We start from the raw sequence: 19,266 nt of genomic DNA, 5'->3' as shown, positions 1-19,266 counted from the left end.
GTTTTCTTCTCGGGCGGTAACTCTTGGTAACTAGCAGCGAGCTCTATGGCAAGTGGCATTTCGACCAACGAGTACAGCAGGAGTAATACACAGCAGTTCACATTTGAAGTGATTGTCATATACTTTGATTTGCTTTATATACGTAGCGCCATGCCAGCGCTGTTCAGGTTCCTTGCACTTGCCTGAATTTTATTAGGGATGCATCCCAGAAGGCTAAAAATCCATCCTCCTTTCAACTGTAAGCCAGAAATTGATGTTAGTGCTGCCATGTTATACGTGCTGTCTTCACAGTGGAGGAGATGAGAGGAGCTGCTTGAAATATCTGCTGAATTCTCCTTGGTATGCTCGAGTGTATCCTCTCTAGGAATTCAATCATGTTTCACATGTGCTCACCAAGTCCAATCAAACGTGTTGCCACTTCGCAGATGTGGGATGATTTGACCAACAACCAGGAGACAACACTCAGAGAGGTGTTTGTGCAAGTAATTAGCGGTGCAAATCACTGGTTTCCTCACTGTACGGTATTATATTGATTCCTTGGACAATGATATGATATTTGCTGATATTGCAAAGTCTGCCATGATACAATTTTGATTCAATTCAGGGTCCTGCGATCGATATGAGACGATATCATATGCCCATTTAGAACAATTGGTTACAAAATAAGCTACCACTACTTTCTTTTTGTTTTTGCTTTTTGCCATGAAAGAAAAAAAAAGGAACATAAATAATTGGAAAAAAATGTAACTGGTTAAGTACAGAAAAGTTTCATTTTAATTGACTCCTTTAACATACATAAAACCTGGCTTTTTGGCAAGTCACCATTATTAGCTGAAACACTTTTACAGTACTTAAATTAGCCTAGCAGCTAGCGGACTTTTCCTCTACTCATAGCTTAACAAATACAGGGAACTGCGCATTGGTTCGACAGCCCATTGGTTTGACATCCCATTGTTCCGACCATATTAAACTCATTGTTCCGAAGTCCGTTCTGAAATCATCATGATGCCCTGTGGTTAAGGTCTGGTCAGGTTTAGGCACAAAAACCACTTGGTTAGGGTCAGGAAAAGATCATGATGTGGGTTAAAATGAAAAAGAAAGTGACAAACACATAAGCCGTGGGCCTGCTCCGCCTCAAGCCGATCGCGGCGCACCATACGCCCGCCGCGAGCCGTTCAGCACTGTGGACAGTCAGACTAATGGGATGTCGAACCAATGGGCTGTCGAACCAATGACATGGACCCCAAATACATGTATTATTTATACTTTTTCTTATTCAGTGTTGGTTTAAGTCTCTGCATCTCCCAAAAGGACAGCTCGGTTGAGTTTCAGCCTGCCTGCACATTTTTGCAGCCAAACATTGTTGAAACAGAGCAGCTAATATTGCTGTAGCAAGAGCAACAAGTTTTCGTAGCGAGATGCCCGGCCAGGCTTGTCCTGTTTCCTGAGTGTTTAATCTCATAATGGCATTGTTTACATATGGCATACGCTCTATCTGTTGACCTGTCTTTTCTCCGAAATCCAAAATATTTCCACACTACTGATTTATTCCCGAGAGGGGAGTAAATATCCTCATCATCTTTTTTCTTGGCTGCTTGCCATTATCTGCCTGGCGCTGTTTGACGGTGACACAGACGCGCAATGGGAATTTCAATTTAAAGGCGTATCCATGGTTTACTAAGATGTACTATGCATTGTCAGTTACTGTTTGTAAACATGCCCGCCAGCGAAAGTCAGAGTTGAAGCCAACCCCAGATTTATTCTCGTTTGGTATTTCGCCTGGTTATATTTGTGTTTTTTGGGCATTGTGTCTCTTGGATGCCTGCTGCTTACGGTCTGGCACCTGGTTGCTACCTTTTTATAAAGTCCCAACCTCACCTGAGCCCTGCAGTGCTACACGCCCATTGATATTCCGAACACAGAAAATACGAAGAAAAGAAGAAAATCCAGGCAGAGGGCAGAGTGACTGCAGAGACATGCACCGCTACACACTTCAGTAATGATTGAGAGGCATTAGTTTTGTATGAGTCTGTACATTGGTTTTCAGGAAGATCGTGCATACTATATATACCTTTAAAAATGGTGATGTTTTCACTTTTCATCATAATATTGGATCATTGATTGATCATTGAATCGAGAAGTTGCTCCAGATCAAGTGATTGTTACACCCCTATTAGTAATACATACATTGAATATCTGATTCAGCTGATCACTGACACTTGTGTGATAATATGCTTGATGAAAATGCTCGTTTAGATATTTACCCAGTCATAATGCTCAGTATTAAACACAAAGAAGCTACAGAAATTTTGGTTTACTACTCCTCTACTCTTTAACTGTTTTCCCGCTAGTTTCTTATGAGCAATATTTTTATAAAAGTGGTGTCAAAGATGAAAGGGACAAGAAAGCAAAACAAAGCTAAGAGTGTGCAGCCATGATAGCAGCTCTGTGAGTCTGTGCTGAGGCAAAGCAGCTAAATCAGCAGCTAACAGTAACACTGAGTTTTTAGATGGTAAAATGTTTGCCGTTTTTTTAGGATTTTCATGAGTTTTGCAGGTATTTCCACATAAATCACAAGGACACACCAGTTAGATTAAAATAATTCATAAGATAAGCAACTTTTTCCAAAGCTGTTGTACCAAGTGCAATAAGCTTTTTTACCTTATCATTTAAGATATAATTTTTTGAATGAGTCACAATTCCATAATTACCCATCTAGACAGCCTAAGAATCTTTATCTTCCTTTGTATAAAACATCACATGGTCAGTTTTTTATGGAATGAAAATGCACATTTGAATGGTCCAGTGGATTCCTCAATGTCATTATCTATGAAGAAAAAGAGACTTAGAAATGCCATCCTGTGAAACACTTCAAAGAAGCTTAGAGACTGTTGTTCATACTGTAAAAATGACTATTACTCCTGTTCCAAGATGTTTTTTCTCATTTTTTTTAACTGCATATCTGCTTTTATTTTTTGTGAAATTTTTGAAACCTAGAATATACTGGTGATTTTTTTATGTATGCATGTATTTTACCTTTTGTATATCCTTTGGGTTTGGTTTTCATTCAAGCCATTATAGGCAGAGATGTACCAATACCACTTTTTCCTTCCCGATACCGATCCCTGAACCTTAGGTATCTGCCAATACTGAGTACCGATCCGATACCAGTGTGTAAAATAAAAATGGATGGGATATGAATTGTTGTATGTCTCAACTCCTAAAACTCTATGTAAAATATTAAGAAATAAATACATAATAGTAGAATGAATGCCATAAAACTTTTTTTTTTTTTATTATTATCCAGTGTTGACACAGATCAAGACAAGGGTTAAAGTGCAGCCACACAATTTGGTAAAAAAAGACATTTTAAAGGCTACAGTAGAATGCTTTTTAAACTCCGCTCCATTTTTCCGTTTCGTTTGCCTGTAGCGTGCGTATGCGTAATGACGTGAGGCATTACGTGGTATTGGATTGGTCATAGGCTGTACTCGCCGATACTCGATACCGCATTTTAGGCAGTATCAGAGGCATTTCCGATACTGGTATCGGTATCGGAACAACTCTAATCATAGGTTTCTACCACACCCTCACATGTACTTATTGATTTGTGGAATTTGTATTAATGTGTGTGAAACAAATAAACTAAACTAAACTAAATATTGGACAAATCAGAGTTTTGACCTGATGATGGTGCTTGAAAAAAGTCAGGGATCTTCAAAGTTAATACAGTTCATACTGTGGGGAACATAAATATCTGTACCAAATTAAGATATTTCACCAAAAAAGCTCATGGTGGTGCTACATGAGAAGTCAAGAGACAACCAAAGTCACTAGTATTTATCCTCTGGGGATATAATTTCTAGGGTTGTACCCGACTCAGAATGACGCCAGTTGAATCAGAGTTGGCTGTTCAATATGAATATTTGGAAGACAGTGGGATGTTCATGTGACAGCAACATTTACGTAATATAGTAAACAAGCTAACTGCGCTCACGGTGGATTGGAACAACAGTGCAACAGTTTTTGCTTAGACAAGATATCAAACAAAAGCAGGAGACTACATTGTATGAACTTGCTGTGAGCTGTCAGTTCACCACGTCTAAACAGGTGGGAGAAGAATGTTATCTCAGGGCCTTACGGTGCAAAGCCTCTCCTCCTTCAGGCCACTGTATTGTGTCTGCAGCTGCCTGTGCCAAATAGCAACATAAAAGCAAAGAGCGCTGACTCGGCAGCAAAATCTAGGGACCAAAACGTCTTCAGAAGTACACTGCACAGGACAGTGATTACCCCCCAAAAAAACAAAAAACTGCAGTCTCTGTTGACTGATTATTCGAATCTCTGACTTTTCAGCCCTAATAATTTCATTGTAGACCTTGAGCAAAATTTCACTAGTATATATACGGGCCAGATTGATATAACCACCATTAGAGCACTACTAATGTGTCTAAAAGAATCTGCAACATTCATTGTATATGTATTTGTAATACTAATACTGAGAACTCATATAATTCGACAGCACTGATATCTAATGGGAAACAGTCAGTACTGGATAATGTCTGATGTGCAGAATAAACAAAATTGCTATTTTAATTAGACTCTCCTTGTCAATGATTTGGTTATTTCTGAAAACATGACAGAGGCCCTCCTCATCTTGTGCTCTTTCGTTAGCAGCATTTTGGAGCTGTGTTGGCAGGGTGATAGAAGTTGCACACAAAACACTTCGTCAAGAGAACAGATCCCACCCTGCAAACGACATCTGTGGGAGGGTGGATAATGAGTATGCCATGTGTAAAGCCTTAATGTGTTTACATACGGCTAGATTAGAGACGGACCCAATACTTGCCCCTGCGGTTTCTCAAAGAATCCCTGTGGGCTACTTGAGTGATTAGCTACGTACTTTGAGTTTTTTTTCAGTAGGAGTGTCTAGTGGGACTCTGCAGTGGATCAATAGGAGTTAGGATGATGAACTGTTGGGGAAATTTCTTTATTTATGATTTTTTTTTTAAATGTAAGCTCAGTCCTTTCCCATCTAATTGAGTCAGTTTGCTTTGATTAATATCCCCATACCCCCACATATTGTTTCACATATCATATTACTGCCTAAAGTGTATCTGACACTCAGAGACTCGCACACCCAGTCAAGAGAAAAAGAGGCAATATAGATGTAGGAGTGGGCCCAGGACTTCTAGATCAAATCTGTCCCTATCATTTTAGTCACAAAGAGCAAACAGTTGTTTCAAGCACCGTCAGCAGTTAACCGAATGGCCATTATTTATTTGCTGTGCAGCCACAGAATTCATCTCAACATGTACTCACCTGGAATCTGTCTCTATTTGGCCTGCCAAGCTCACCTCTCCATGTTTCCTTGGCCATTTGGCTGGTAATGATACTCACGGCAGCATTTATCCAGCAGCCAGGAGAAGGGGTGGAGACACACGGCTTAGCAGGCGGCCACAGCAGCAGCGCCGTCATTCCTCACCATCTCCCTTTCCGCTTCTTTAGAAATATGTCAGCATCACTGTGGTGATTAGCAGTCAGAATGTGCTGCGTCTTTGTCCTTGATTTAATGCCAAATCTCCTAAGTAATAATGACTGCACAGGCTCTGTGTCTGACGAAAAAAGCAAAGCAAAGGAAGAGTGGGCCCTCATCCCTCACTGTTATAGTGGCACCGGTTCCCAGCAGGAGCCTTATGAAGCCGCAGTTCGGTTTTGACATTTTGCGAACGTTGTTTCTGAAACATGCCAATCTCCTTGATTTAATATGGCGGGCTGTTGTTCGTCAAGCCCAGGAGCTTATATACGGAGCGTGCCTGTGAGAGGAGACGTGCACTATGTGTGTACATTCATTATTGATTTTGCTGTGTTGGAATCCATGTTTGCCTATTTGAAGTAAACACGTGTAAGCAGACAATTTACAGATATATTTTCTACATTATTGACACACAGAGGCCAGAGAGCAATCCTATCATAAGCCGAGCTTGCCTCAAAATGGAGCCTTCGCACTGATGTAGATTGGTGTCTTTCTGGAGCACAAATAGAAGGTGAGGACACTAAATTAAGTTTTTCCCGTTGCCTCTCACATTTTAATGAGTTCAGCTGAGGTAACTGCTAGGATATGCAGGTTTCTGCCTTGTGCTTCCTGTCTTGTTGCCTGTCTCTTATCGTTTCTATAATGGCACTTTCAGCCTTTGTTATAATGTAACAGCACCAGAAGCATTTGTAATCAGTGATTACACTCTCTCAGGTCAGGACGGCTCACTTCATTTGAAGTTAGATGTTCCAGAGGACTAATGCAGCTTTGTGAATGCCTTTGTTGCAGTCTAGCTACTATAATAACAGAGAAGGGAGAGTCAGAAATTCCATCTACTCAGAACTCTTATTGGTTCCTTTTTTAACAGAGTCCATTCAGCCTCTCTCTAAGGGATGTCGGGGCGTAGGAGTACATTTGGCTCTGTGCTCAGACTTTTATTGCGATGCAGAGATCTCTCCGCTCTAGGAGAACAAAGGGTCTTCTACAGTGAGCATACACGGCTGTGGGCTCGGACCAAAATAAAGAGGAATAAAGTCTATGTATTTTCTTCTAAATATGGGATCTGTATGGGGACAACTCACGTGTTGTACCGTTGAGGTGCTTTTGAATATTGATGAATAGGAATTGAACTGGCAGAATTTAACATGTCCTATTAATCAGGGATCGGAGAATTGGGGAGGATGGTGTTTAACGGCTTGTACTTGGTGGAGTGCTGTCTTGCATTAAGGGCTAATAACCTCCCTTAGACTCAGCACAGCATCCCCCACTCCTCCTCTCCTCCCCCCGCCTCCATCACCCCAGTTGTATTTATTATGGGCTGCAAGGCCACGGTGATGAGACGATCAATATTTCTGGGATGATGAGGGAGAACTCATGCAATCTCTCCCTCTCTCTCTGTTCCTCCCTTGGCAGTGCTTCAGCAGGTAGAGAGATCAAAGCAGAGAGGACCTCTGAGATGCTGTTGGAGGGGAGACTGATGAAGTCCTCTGTGCTGTGTGTCCTCTAAACACACACACTCCATCACACTGTCCTATGTCCTTGCTATGTCCTGATTAAAAAGTTTGACCTAATGTATTTTATCTCAACAAGAATTAGTGTTATCACACTTATTCTGCTGCTGTGTGTGCAGATCTAAACACAAATGGCCTCGGTTAAACTTGAAATTGAAAATCTTGTATCAATGGGGAATAATGACGTGTCCTTTTGAAGACTTCCTTTGGGCAGACATCTTTCTTTGTTCAGGGGATCAATATGTGGAACTCTTTACCCAAAGAGCACATAAAGGACCACAAATGTGATCAATTTAAATTCAAGTTCAAGCAGTTTTTGAAGAGGGATCAGACATGTAGTCATAGATCCTCAGTGGTGTTTATTTTATTGATAGTTTTTATAACACGTCTTGGTTCCAGATGTGTTTTCCATCTATTCTGTGTTCCCATTTAATTTTTTCCTTAAACAACATTCTCAGTGTTACTGAAAATACAAAACAGGATGATGTTACGATCTCAAAGGTTTATGTTATGGTCATTTTTATTTCAACTTTGTTCCTGAGTCATGTTTTGTCCTGAATTTTGGCATTTGAAGACAAATCTAAATACTACAATACCCAAGAGCCTTGGTTGCCATTGTCATGGAGAAGAGGCCGGTCTGAGGCACGAATCAGAGCAGTGGCAAATTCAAAATGCATCATCATTACAGTTGAGAGCAAGACACGATGCCATGAAGTGCTTTTCCATCCACCTCCTTTTATGTACATTTTTAATTTGCACATTAAAAAAACTGTGTGGAGACGCCAAGAATTTGAGAAAATCTCAAAACACTGGAGAAAAAAAACTGTTAGGGTTAGGGAGATGGAAAGGTTGATGTGTCAATAAAAGGTTAATGCGACTTAACAGATTCTGTGAATAAATAATTTTTGATTATTAAAAAATATGTCCATAGAATTGTCTTTTGTAGCTTGCTTACAAAATATCTACAGCCTTAGACAACAGGAAAATTTCTCTTTGCATATTCTTTAGACTCGTCAAAGGTGTTGTGGCAGTCGATCACAACATCCTCATGGCAAAATTACAAAAATATGGCTTTCATGCTGTTGCTTTAAAATAGCTGCTTGATTGTTCAACGGACAGAGAACAGAGCTAATAAGAGCTAAGCAACTTTCTGGAGTACCTCAGGGCTCCAACCTTGGACTTCTCTTGTTTTTAATTTTCATGAATGACCTACCTTGGGTCTGCCAAAATGTACTTTCTGTTATATTTGCTGATGACGCACGTCTGGTAGTTTCACATGAACATTTTAGTACACTGATTCACGAAGCAAATGAAAAGCCATTATCTGTTTTTGAATGGCCGATCTCAGTTTTTAAAAAAATTGAATTTTGTGATATTTTGTGACATTTTGTTTTGGGGCGGCAGTAGCTCAGTCCATAGAGACTGCAAAGGTGCCCTTGAGCAAGGCACTGAACCCCCAACTGCTCCCTTACTCTGACATCTATCCATTTAATGCATAGGTCCTGTTTGTGCATGTGTGTGTATTTCAGACCTGTGTGTATATGACAGCAGATTGAAAAAGTTGAATTTCCCCTCAGGGATTAATAAAGTATATCTTCTTCTTCTTCTTTTTCTTCTTCAAAAGTAAATAACGTTCAAAGAAAAACCTTAAATATGCATAGGCAACATTGAAATAATTCATATTCCTTACATTAAATTCCAGAGGAAGTAGTCATAGTAGGCAAAAAATAACATGAAATACCATATTGAACTTGTCTGCAGAAAGATTATGCAGCTAATTGGGATTTTCAATAGAGTACATCCATTGGTTTTTCATTCCTGTATTTTATCTTTTTATAATAGCTTAATTTATCCACATGTATTGTAATACTGCTTGGGCCGACACATGTTCCACTTATCTAAATAAGATTTCTTAATTCAAAAGAAATCTTTGAGTTATTAGCTTTGCTAAAAGATACTACTCATCTGCTCCTCTCCTCTTTAGAAAATATCAGCTTCTATAAATTTTTAATGTGAACATATACCAGACTTGTGTATTCATGTATAAATATGTACCCCTAAGTCACGACTTGCCTAGTGTTTTCCACATCTTTTATAAGTCTTCCTCAGACATTCACTCATATTTCACAAGACACTGTAAGGACTTTTATCTTCCGTTTTGTCGGGCTTCCCTCGCTCAACATTCACTGAAATACAGTGGACCATATTTTTGGAGCAACCTACTTCCATCGCTACAATCAACATCCACGTTATCGTTATTTAAAAAACATCTGAAAAGAACTCTAATTTGCAAAGACTCTTAACACTTCATTGATTCACTTGTAATGAATTTTAGTTAGAAAAACATTTTTTTGTATTTTGCACATTTCTATTAATTTGTAATACTGCTTAATCTTGAAACTTTGATCAATTATGCAGTGTAAGTTTTTATTTCTTTTTTATGTGTCATTGTTGCTATTTAATAGGGGCGGTATCTTCATAAGCCATTTTTTGGGCTCTAATCTCTCCTGTGCAGTGTTCAAACTGTTTAAATTCTTACTGTCTTATCTGTACACATGTATGTACAAATAAATATATTAAACTAAAGGATGACGTACAGTCACAACGTGCCATGGGCCAATTCATTTCGCGGCTCACGCAACCTCTGGGTGGACCACCATGCATAAATCTATATCAGTATAACAAAATATGGAAACTACACATGATGTCTGGAAGCCAGTCATACTGTATCTTGCGCAAATGTTTTCTCATGTGACACAGTTGTAGCTTTTGAAAACATCTGGACTGCGAACCAATAGTCAGTAAAATAATGTCCTATCCTTTAGGGGTTGGGGGGAAAATCGATACTGTATAGTATCGTGATTTTTTTGTGTGGCAGTATTGTATCGTCACACAGTGCCAAGTATCAATCTTTTTTTTATTGGATACATTATCAATATTATGAATACAAATTAAACTAGAGTAGAATAATTAACTGCTTTTTCAGTTCACTAGATACATTTTGCTACTGCAAAAAATGGGAACATATAAGGGGAACATAATTTACTGTTGAAAAAAGGTAATAAAGGTAATAAGGTAATAAACTGCAATGCTCAGCACATCACAACATATTTAAAATCGCAGATATATTGTATTGTGACTTAAGTATCTTGATGATATCATATCGTGGATCCTCTGGTGATTCCCAGCCACACTTTCCTATGTCTTTCCCTAAAGACTTTTCCTTGACCTCGATGGAAAACATCTTGAGGTGAGGTGTGTGTGTGTCTGTGTGTGTGTGTGTGTGTCTGAGAGAGAGAGAGAGAGAGAGAGAGAGAGAGAGAGAGAGAGAGAGAGAGGGGGGGATATTGGTACAGAGAAATAGTGTGTGCTATACTACTATTAGGTACTATTATTGCCATATGTTATGGTTCTGTGCATGTACAGCAGAATTTATAGCCTTTTGATAGCTGTTTTAAAATTCTGTTTCTACACTTTGTGATGTGGCCCGCTTTGTGATGTGCTTTTTTTCTACATTCATTTCTCATTTCATTATTCATTCATTTAATTTTTTCTACATTAAAGTTTGTCATTAAAAATAAAGGTTTCTGAATAGGCTGCTGAAAATGTCCGGCCCACCTACATTTCCTGATTTTAAAATCTGGCCCAATTGAATTTGTGATTGAACAGCCTTGACGTGCCATCATTGCATAGGCGACTGTGAGCTCTCTTCGTCGTCTCTGGATGGCTTTTAACATGTTTATGCACACAGGGCTGTTACCAGAAGTCCTTCAAGAGCACAGAGCTGTTGTACTAGTTGTTCAAAGCTCTCTATTTTCCTTTTCAGTTTGTTCTCTGTTATTATACGTCCATTGTTTTCTTTTGTTTTGAGTTGTGACTTGTGCTGTTTTAGTTATGTCATCTCATTGCACCTTTTTCTGTAGTTGCACCTGACCCACTGCTCATCTCTGAACCAACTCCCAAAATGCCATTAATACAAATTTCCCCTGCTGATTCTGTGAAAATTTCATCAAAATTTGCCCTACATTTGGAAGCACAATTGAACCAGAAGTTAAAAGCGATGAATTAATTTAAGCCTCAGATTGTGTTGTCAGTTTTCCCAGCACCATAACCTTTAGCTTCCACCTCCTGTTAGCTGCTTACACAACAAAATTTTAGGCTGAACGATTGGCTGTTTATTGCTGAGATGAGTCACAATTAGCATCTACCTTGAAGTTTTTATGCACACAGGTGTTTGCCCTTAAAGAATCAGATATTTTCTGAGGGAGTTTTCAATCTTTACTACTGATGATTTAACTGAGAGTTTCATGCTGATCCGAGTTATAGAAGAGCTCCAACTGTGAGTCACATAACAATGTCTATGGGAAAAATGAATGGTACTATAATTTCCGGAACTAGGGTTGCCTGAAATAGCTTCTCCCACTTTGCAAATTAAAATTTTCAGTGTTTGTTTTAACTGTTTTAGAGGTGTTTATTCAACCTAACGATCATTTTGAAGGCTGAGGTGCGTGATGATATTTAATTGTATTGCATTAAACTGAAAGGTGTCTCCAATATTTTGTCGCTGATGTACTGGAAATAGGCATTTCTAATGATAGAAATTGAGTTGATATAATGGGATTGACAAAATATTAGTAACCTCTCTCAGTTTGATGCAATATAATTCAACAGCATGACAAACCACAGCCTCTAAAATGACCGTGAAGTTTAATCAACACCTCTGCAGAAGAGTTTCAACCAAAGCTGAACATTATAAGCATGTAGGAGGGATTTATTGCAATACTGTCATATTGAACCAGAATTACTTTGAGCTAGGTGTAGCTTATAAACTGGCAACTGAGTGTATCATATAGTTTATATATTACTGGTTGTGTTTTGTGGTGTTTGTAGGGTTTTTTCTTGTTGAGCGGTGTGTATTCTTTAAAAGATCCATCAAGGTTCAAGTGTTTCACTTTAGCTGAGGCTATAAATGCTGTGCTATGTGGCACTGGTCGATGCCATATACTTGTCGTGTATAAAAACAGGAATGAAATACTTTTAACAATCTGGTTCATATAGTCTCTGAACGAGGGGATATGGCAGTAATGTCTGCTAGATTTTCAGCTCCTGCTACAGGGATCCTAGTGTGCAGGGAAGGGACTTTGTCAGTGTGACTTTTTGCATTTCCAAGCCTTTGCCAGCCCTTGGCCCCCAGCAATGCATGCCTTTTAGTCCCCAGATTGGATGTGGATGGCTTTTCATGTATTATCACTTAGCAGGTGCTCGGTGTGCCGGGTTCGCTGAGCAGAATTGTCCGCCACACACATTTCATTTGCACAAGTATCAGTGAAGGTGGGCTCATCTGCAGTATTTACAAAATGCACTGTATATGTGAGGGCTCCCATGTACAACTTCCACGGGCAGGCTTTTCCGTTGATCCACGTCTGCAGCAAATGGGAAAGCTGCCTAGCGATAACAGCACCTCCAGGAACGTCAGGATTGCTTTCTCTCAGTGGTTAGTGGCCCTCCAACGGCTGCTGATACATTATAAATCATTTACACAGTCATTTTGGAATGCAATATCCTCCTCTAAATGCTGGCTTTTCTTCTCCATTGTTATTAGAGCGAATGCTGCAGTAGGCACACACAGCTGAGGGGGACCCTAAGCCACAGAAATTGAAAATTGATCAGGCAGTGTGGGAAGGTGTTGTCACTGGCACCACTGGTTCACCGTGGGATTGTTGATTAGCATTTACAGCACTGTCACACTGGAGGTACCTCTGCTGCCTGTAGCTACATCGTCCTCTGGCCCTTCTCCTGCTCATCCCAAAAAGAGATCTCTTGTAAGAGCAAACAAGGGAGATGAAATTTAAATTCTGCCTTGTTCGTATCCGTACCAAAGGGAGATGGAGGGAAAATGCTGCATGACATTAAGCAAGGCATGAAATTTTTATCATGTTATTATGTGCCTGTGTATGGCTCCTGCTGTTGGGTTTTAGCAGTGCTGCTGCTGTAGATGGCTTTTCCTTAAAGTATAGGGTCACAGTTTGTCTTTAAATGGCAGTACCATGTCCATATATACATTGAAACAGACGTTGGTTGCTGCCATCAGCCCTCCTGTTCATACTGGCCTTTTATAAATGTTGTTTTCAATGGAAATGATAGAGGACAGAATCTACAGTTATCTGAAGTTATGATAAGGCTTCACGGTTTGTTGAGTCATGTTGGTTTCTGCCAAAGTCACTGTTGTTTTTGTTCAAAATCCCCCCTTTTGTTAATGTACTTTAGAGCTGCACAATATGGGAAAAAAATGACATTGCAATTTTTCTACAAAATGAAAAAAATACAGGAATTTTCCCCAGATGACTTGAGCGGCTCTATTTGGAAATAATTAACCACGCTGGAATTAATGGGGGTATTTTTTTAGGGAAGTGCATCTGCATAGGAAATAAAAATAATATTAAAAGCTAAAACATGATTCTGAAGATTTAATTTCTGTTTGCCATTCTTTCTTGAGCTTTAGTGCTATACATCTGGTTTCAGTGCACCAAATACAACAACATATGTGACCACACTTCTAAGGGATTCTGTAGGGGGAAATTGGGCAGTTTAATTCACTGGTTGACCCATCATGACACCATTGTATTCATATAATGCTCTTCCATCGCTCCAGGGTGAAGTCTGTGATCAAACGTGTCTTGTGATTGGTGGTTTGCTGTGCATGCAGAGCCCGTGTGTCACTCAGTAGCAACACACTCTGTGTATCCAAGAGCCATTAAAGGTCCAATGTGTAGGCTGTGGCTCAGAGATAGAGTGGGTTGTCCACTTACCGGAAGATCAGTGGTTTGATCTGCAGCTCCTCCAGTCCACAAGTCAAAATATCCTTGGGCAAGATTATGAACCCCAAATTGCTCCTGATGGCTGCTCCACTGATGTGTGAGTGCATGTGACTAGTTACTGAGTAGCAGGTGGCACCTTGTATGATAGCCCCGGTCATCAGTGTGTGAATGTGTGTGTGAATGGGTCAATGTGACATGTTGTGTAAAAGCGTTTTGAGTGGTCGGAAGACTAGAAAAGTGCTATACAAGTGCAGTCCATTTACCATGTAGGAGGATATATTGGCAGAAATATAATATAATATAATAGGTATGTTTTTGTTTTTTGTTTTTTGGTGTATTACAACCTGAAATTAAGAATCTTTGTGGTTTCTTTACCTTAGAATGAGCTGTTTATATCTACACAGGGTACAGGTCCTTATCTGCGGAGTCCATGTTGCACTGCCATGTTTCTACAGTAGCAGAGAAGGGACAAACCAGACACTGGCTCTACATTGGGCCATTTGTTCTTGAGAGGATGAGACTTCTGTGGATAATTCAGCTCCCAGTAAAAACCTCCTCAACAATGAAAACTGAAGGAATTCTAACTGAGAGAAGTTTTAACTGGTTGCAATATACAATCCTCACCAGTAGATGTCACTAAATCCCACACACTGCTCCTTTAATTTGTGGTAAATTATGTAATATCAGACAGACTTATTTATAGATTAGTGTTGCCCTTCCAGCTTTGCAGCTGTTAACTGTAGCTGGGAGACTTCTGGTTTCTTCAGGCTAACTCAGTTAGCTTTAGCCTGGCTCGTAGCTGTTTACTAGCTTTACAGTCAGGCAACTCTGCGGTGCAAAATAGTCGGGAGACATGACAACACTGCATTAAACACATGCTTTATTTCTTCTGTTTAGCACATGCATATCTGAGCATATCTAGACACTTTCTGCTGACTAATGTAGCACTACCTATACCTATATAAGCACACACTTCAATATGTCTGTGGCACCTGCCGGTTTTTCTGCATGCACACACAAGAGAGTCTCACTTCCTATAACGAACCCTGCCAGACTACTTCACATACAAATGTTACCCACAAGGCAGGGCTGGAAATACTTTTCTGTGTATATGCACTTTTAAAATTACATGCACCAACATTTGTTTTTACCTGGGACATTTTTTTTTACTTCACCATTTGGTGTGAGGACATTTTCAGTGTTTCTGTGCAGGAATCTTCAGTGACTCTTCTGGTCCGAGGAGCATTTTGAGCAGCTTCTCAGAAAAACCTAATATGGAAACTTATAGAAATAATAATTATAATAGGATTTCTTTGGTGATGCCACATATTCAGCATGACTTAATTAATATATGATGTCTAATGAAGTATTGCTGTAATGCGAATTTTTCTTTGTCCTTTTTGGGCACATCAAGTACCAGTACCTTACTAGCATGATTGGACACACATCAAAATCCAAATGGCGCAAGCTTCAGTGTCCCTTTTTTCACTTATAAATTTGTTTTTAATTGCGTGAGAACGTGGACGTGTGGCATGACAGCATGTGAAAAGTGTTAATAGCTTGAGTTTTACAGTTGATGCGTCAGAGTTGACAGGCCTGCATAACATGCAGTATGTTCTGTACCAAGTTACGTGCACCAGCTACGGACACTACCATGCATATTCTTGTGGTGTTTTAAGCCCTGCTCACAAGGCTACCTGTGTTAAAGGGGAAGGCTTGGCTAGTAACATTAGTCATGGAGAATGGGAGCTGTGTGAGTTTTGCTTTTGGTCCAGGCAGCAATAAAGTTCAACATCACACTTCCTGCAATGTGACTATTGTGCCAGTGCACATCAGGTAGATGCTGAAATGCCATATTGTGCGGCCCTGCCATCTTTTCACTGCGACTCAACAAGGAAACACTGTTAAAGAAATTGTCTTTAAACACTACCTTCTTCAGTCTAATTCAGACTTCAAAAGCCTCATACTAGCCTCAGATAAGCTAAAAGAAAAAAACATTTTAAAAAGATTTAGATTTTGTCCCCCGTCGCTGACATTGGAGGCATGTAAGGGAGGGATCTTTTAATGGCCAGTATGAGCAGAAGGAATTATTATAGCCAGCAAAAGCTGTTTTAATGTTCATATGGACCCCTGAGGTTTGTTTTAAGACAGAGTTGTCAACCTACCGTTTAACTATTAATGTAAACCATGGCCTTTGCAGTAGAAAATAATTACCTGCTGACAGTTGATACCTTTCACGTTTCACTTGTCCTATTACCATTATTAGGTACATCTTGACAAGTTGCCCAGCACTTAATTGCAGTATCCAATTCAAAGGCAGGTTCTTGATTATGTGGATTGATGATAGCACTGAGAGCTCTGTCATGTTTATGTGAGCTGTTTTATGTCATACCAGAAAAGGCCTCCACAAGTCAATAAAAATGACTGACTAAAAATGGGAGCAAACTGGTGGGCTGTCGCGGAAATGTCATTAATTTTCCTGTCCTCTTCTCTTGCAGCACGGGATAGAAGATCTGACGAGCGGAGAGAGGACAGTGAATAAGGACCGCGCTGCGGAGAGGAGCTGCGTCACTGTGACTGTTTTCTCCTCGCCTGTACGCCGGCGGGCTCCAGTAACACAGCTGATGACTGTCCCTCAGGTGGCTGGATTGCAGGGCTGAGCGGGAAGCCTGTGTGTTTGCCGAGGGGGGTGCCCCGGCTTGTATGTTGGTCACTTGCAGTCGCACTCGCTCACAAGGACCATGTGGTTTTCTCCAAGGAGAAGTCGTGTCCCCTCGCAGAACTGGCACGCTGCCCACAGCTGCACCAATTTCAGCGTGCCCTTGTGGGTGTTGAGTTTTTGTTGGTGCTTTGCGGCCATGAGAGGTCAGAACTACCACCCCACTGTGAACACGCAGTACGGGAAACTCCGGGGGGTGCGGGTGCCCCTGCCTAGTGAGATTCTGGGGCCGGTGGACCAGTACCTGGGGGTTCCATACGCCGCCTCCCCAGTGGGAGAAAAGCGCTTCATGCCCCCAGAGCCTCCTTCCTCCTGGTCAGGGATCAAGAACGCCACTCACTTTGCTCCCGTCTGCCCCCAAAATATTCACAATGCTGTGCCAGAGATCATGATGCCTATATGGTTCACCTTCAACCTGGATATAGTTACCACATACATACAGGATCAACACGAGGATTGTCTTTATCTAAACATCTATGTTCCAACTGAGGATGGTGAGTGCGTCGAGTAAACAGGATGAAACCTCTCCTCCTACTGTTCTGTCTCTGCCTCCTTCTCGCTCTGTCTCTCCTCTTAAATTTTGTGTCACCTCTGTATTTTGCGCGGAGCATGACCTGTTGTCTGGCGCATGCTGTGTCTGTGTCCCATCATCTCAACTTTCCATCTTGACTTGATCTTTCATTTAGTCTTTTCATCAACTCTCCCCTTCCATGCCACTGTTAGAGGTTCCTCTTTTGATGACTAAATGACTTATTAATATGACTGAATAAAAAAAAAGAAAAAAAAATCTAATCATACAAGGAGCAGATTGGAAATACTTGGCGCACCTTCCTACCCTCACTGTCTTGACTGTTCTGGGGATATTAGCCATTAGTGATTAGTAGCCTGCCTCATAAGTGAATGATCTAATACTGTAGGGTTGGTGAAATATTCTGTCTGGTACACGAGAGGCCTGTGGCATCAGCCTGACCTATGTAAGACCCTTTACTCTCCTTGCTTTATCCAGTTTGTCCTTGCACAAAGCAAAAAAGGCAAGAGCAGGTTTTGTGCAAAAGGCAAACATAGATTGGGCTCCACTGTGACTAAAAGTTTCAGATTTGTAGATGTTGACTCTTTTTTAATGGCCCCCCATTATTTCGCCACTTGAAGGAGACCCACACTGGAAAAAAAAAAAGTGGGCTTGAAATGTTAAGTGCTCTGAGAATCAAATGGGCAATGTCAAATAACACTCTCACTTATCAGATTACAATGTGAACTGGAAAACGTTTGCAAGTCCAGCCTCTCTGCCTGCTGTGTGGCTGTAATGGGTCTTAAATAGAAGTGCATGTGAATATGGGCTTCCTGTGTCCCAGGATGCAGCAAATTCATTCCACCATTTTGGAATATTTCTGCAGCAACACCCCAGTTACTTTCTTAACAGGTCCTCTGTTGTTCTTGTTGTTCATGATGACTGGGAGGGTGGTGGGAGGAGGAAGAGGAGGAGGAGGAGGAGGAGGTGGTGGTGGTGGGAAAGAGGGTGAAGAGGGGAGGGGTCTGACTCAGTCTGAGTTGTTGCATGTCACATGCGATCTTTTTCCAGAGCTCTCTGTTATTTTGTAGTTTTTCCATTCATTTTACAGTCAAAAGAATATCCAAGGAATGTGCCAGGAAACCCAACAAGAAAATGTGTAGAAAAGGAGGTATGTAAAAAGAAAAAAAAAAAAGCCAACACCGAACGAAAGAGAGGATTTGAAAGAGTGAAAGAGAGAGGAGGAGAGTGATGGGTGCATCCTTCCAAAGCCGCCAATATCACCACCTATCAACTCCCAAATCAGAGTGCTAATTGGGATGAACGTGGGACTTGTGACTCAGATCAACCTTGACATGAGTGCGAGAGATGAGTGAGCGGTTGTGTGGTGTTATGTTGTTGCGTGTGTGTGAGTTTGTGCATGCTGAAGTGTGGTTTTACTATGAGAGTGTGTCAAGGAGTGAAAATGCAGGTCCCTAAATAAATAATGACGCTTTGTCAAGCACTACATCATGATGACTAAGAATAACATGTATTTCATTTCCTTTTTTTGTTTTACACGGTTGTATGGCTTATGTTTAAAGTGTAATACTCTTTAATTTAAACTCAACTGTTGATTAAATCAGAGGCACGAGTGCTGCTTTGAAAAGCAAGAAGATAAAATCTGAGTTGGTATGCAAAGAACTTTAGTCATGTTTCAGACGGCTCTGACAGCACTTAAGACACCAGCTTATTGGAAGTATTTGTCAAACATGACACCTGAAAGCGTCGGAGCCTCAGCCGTTGATTAAATTTACACTAAAAAGTGGAGGGCCACCTCTCTCTTAAATTTATGATTCACAATTGTTCAAATAGGCAGTGGTGGGGGATTTTATTGGCATGACAGCTTTCATCCATCCATGTGGCAAATGCTAAAACACACAGCCACAGGGAAACGCAGTCCAATTTCATTAGCAACAGCTAAAATCTCACTGTTGGTAACAACAGAGGGCTAATTTTCCAAGCATGCCTGAAGGCACTAGAGGACCTTACGAATAGCCCTAAGACTGTGATCCTGTGCATATCTCGCTCCACAGTAAAGATTCAGTTTCAGCAGCGAGACCTCTGCTGTTGATTTCCATGGAGGCAGGAGGCAGCTATTTGGCCTCACTCCGTGGCTCGTACATTCTGCTTTGGTA

General features: G+C 40.6%; 1 protein-coding gene across 2 annotated transcripts in view; it reads left to right on the top strand.

Annotated features, from left to right (window-relative positions):
• nlgn3a (neuroligin 3a) overlaps nt 1–19,266 on the top strand; it is a 152,133-nt gene that overhangs the window by 18,302 nt on the left and 114,565 nt on the right. Inside the window, exons 2-3 of one of the 2 annotated variants that reach the window (XM_049586097.1) lie at nt 16,361–17,075; nt 18,201–18,260. In XM_049586097.1, coding sequence (XP_049442054.1) covers nt 16,604–17,075; nt 18,201–18,260 — 532 coding nt within the window. In that variant the 5' untranslated portion in view covers nt 16,361–16,603. The remainder of the gene's footprint in view (nt 1–16,360; nt 17,076–18,200; nt 18,261–19,266) is intronic. The other variant, XM_049586098.1, reaches the window with a different exon arrangement.

The sequence above is a fragment of the Epinephelus fuscoguttatus genome, linkage group LG9 (genome assembly GCF_011397635.1).
Source record: "Epinephelus fuscoguttatus linkage group LG9, E.fuscoguttatus.final_Chr_v1".
Classification (NCBI taxonomy): domain Eukaryota; kingdom Metazoa; phylum Chordata; class Actinopteri; order Perciformes; family Serranidae; genus Epinephelus; species Epinephelus fuscoguttatus.
The sequence above is the reverse complement of the archived record's forward strand: the minus strand, read 5'-3'. Positions and strand labels throughout refer to the sequence as shown.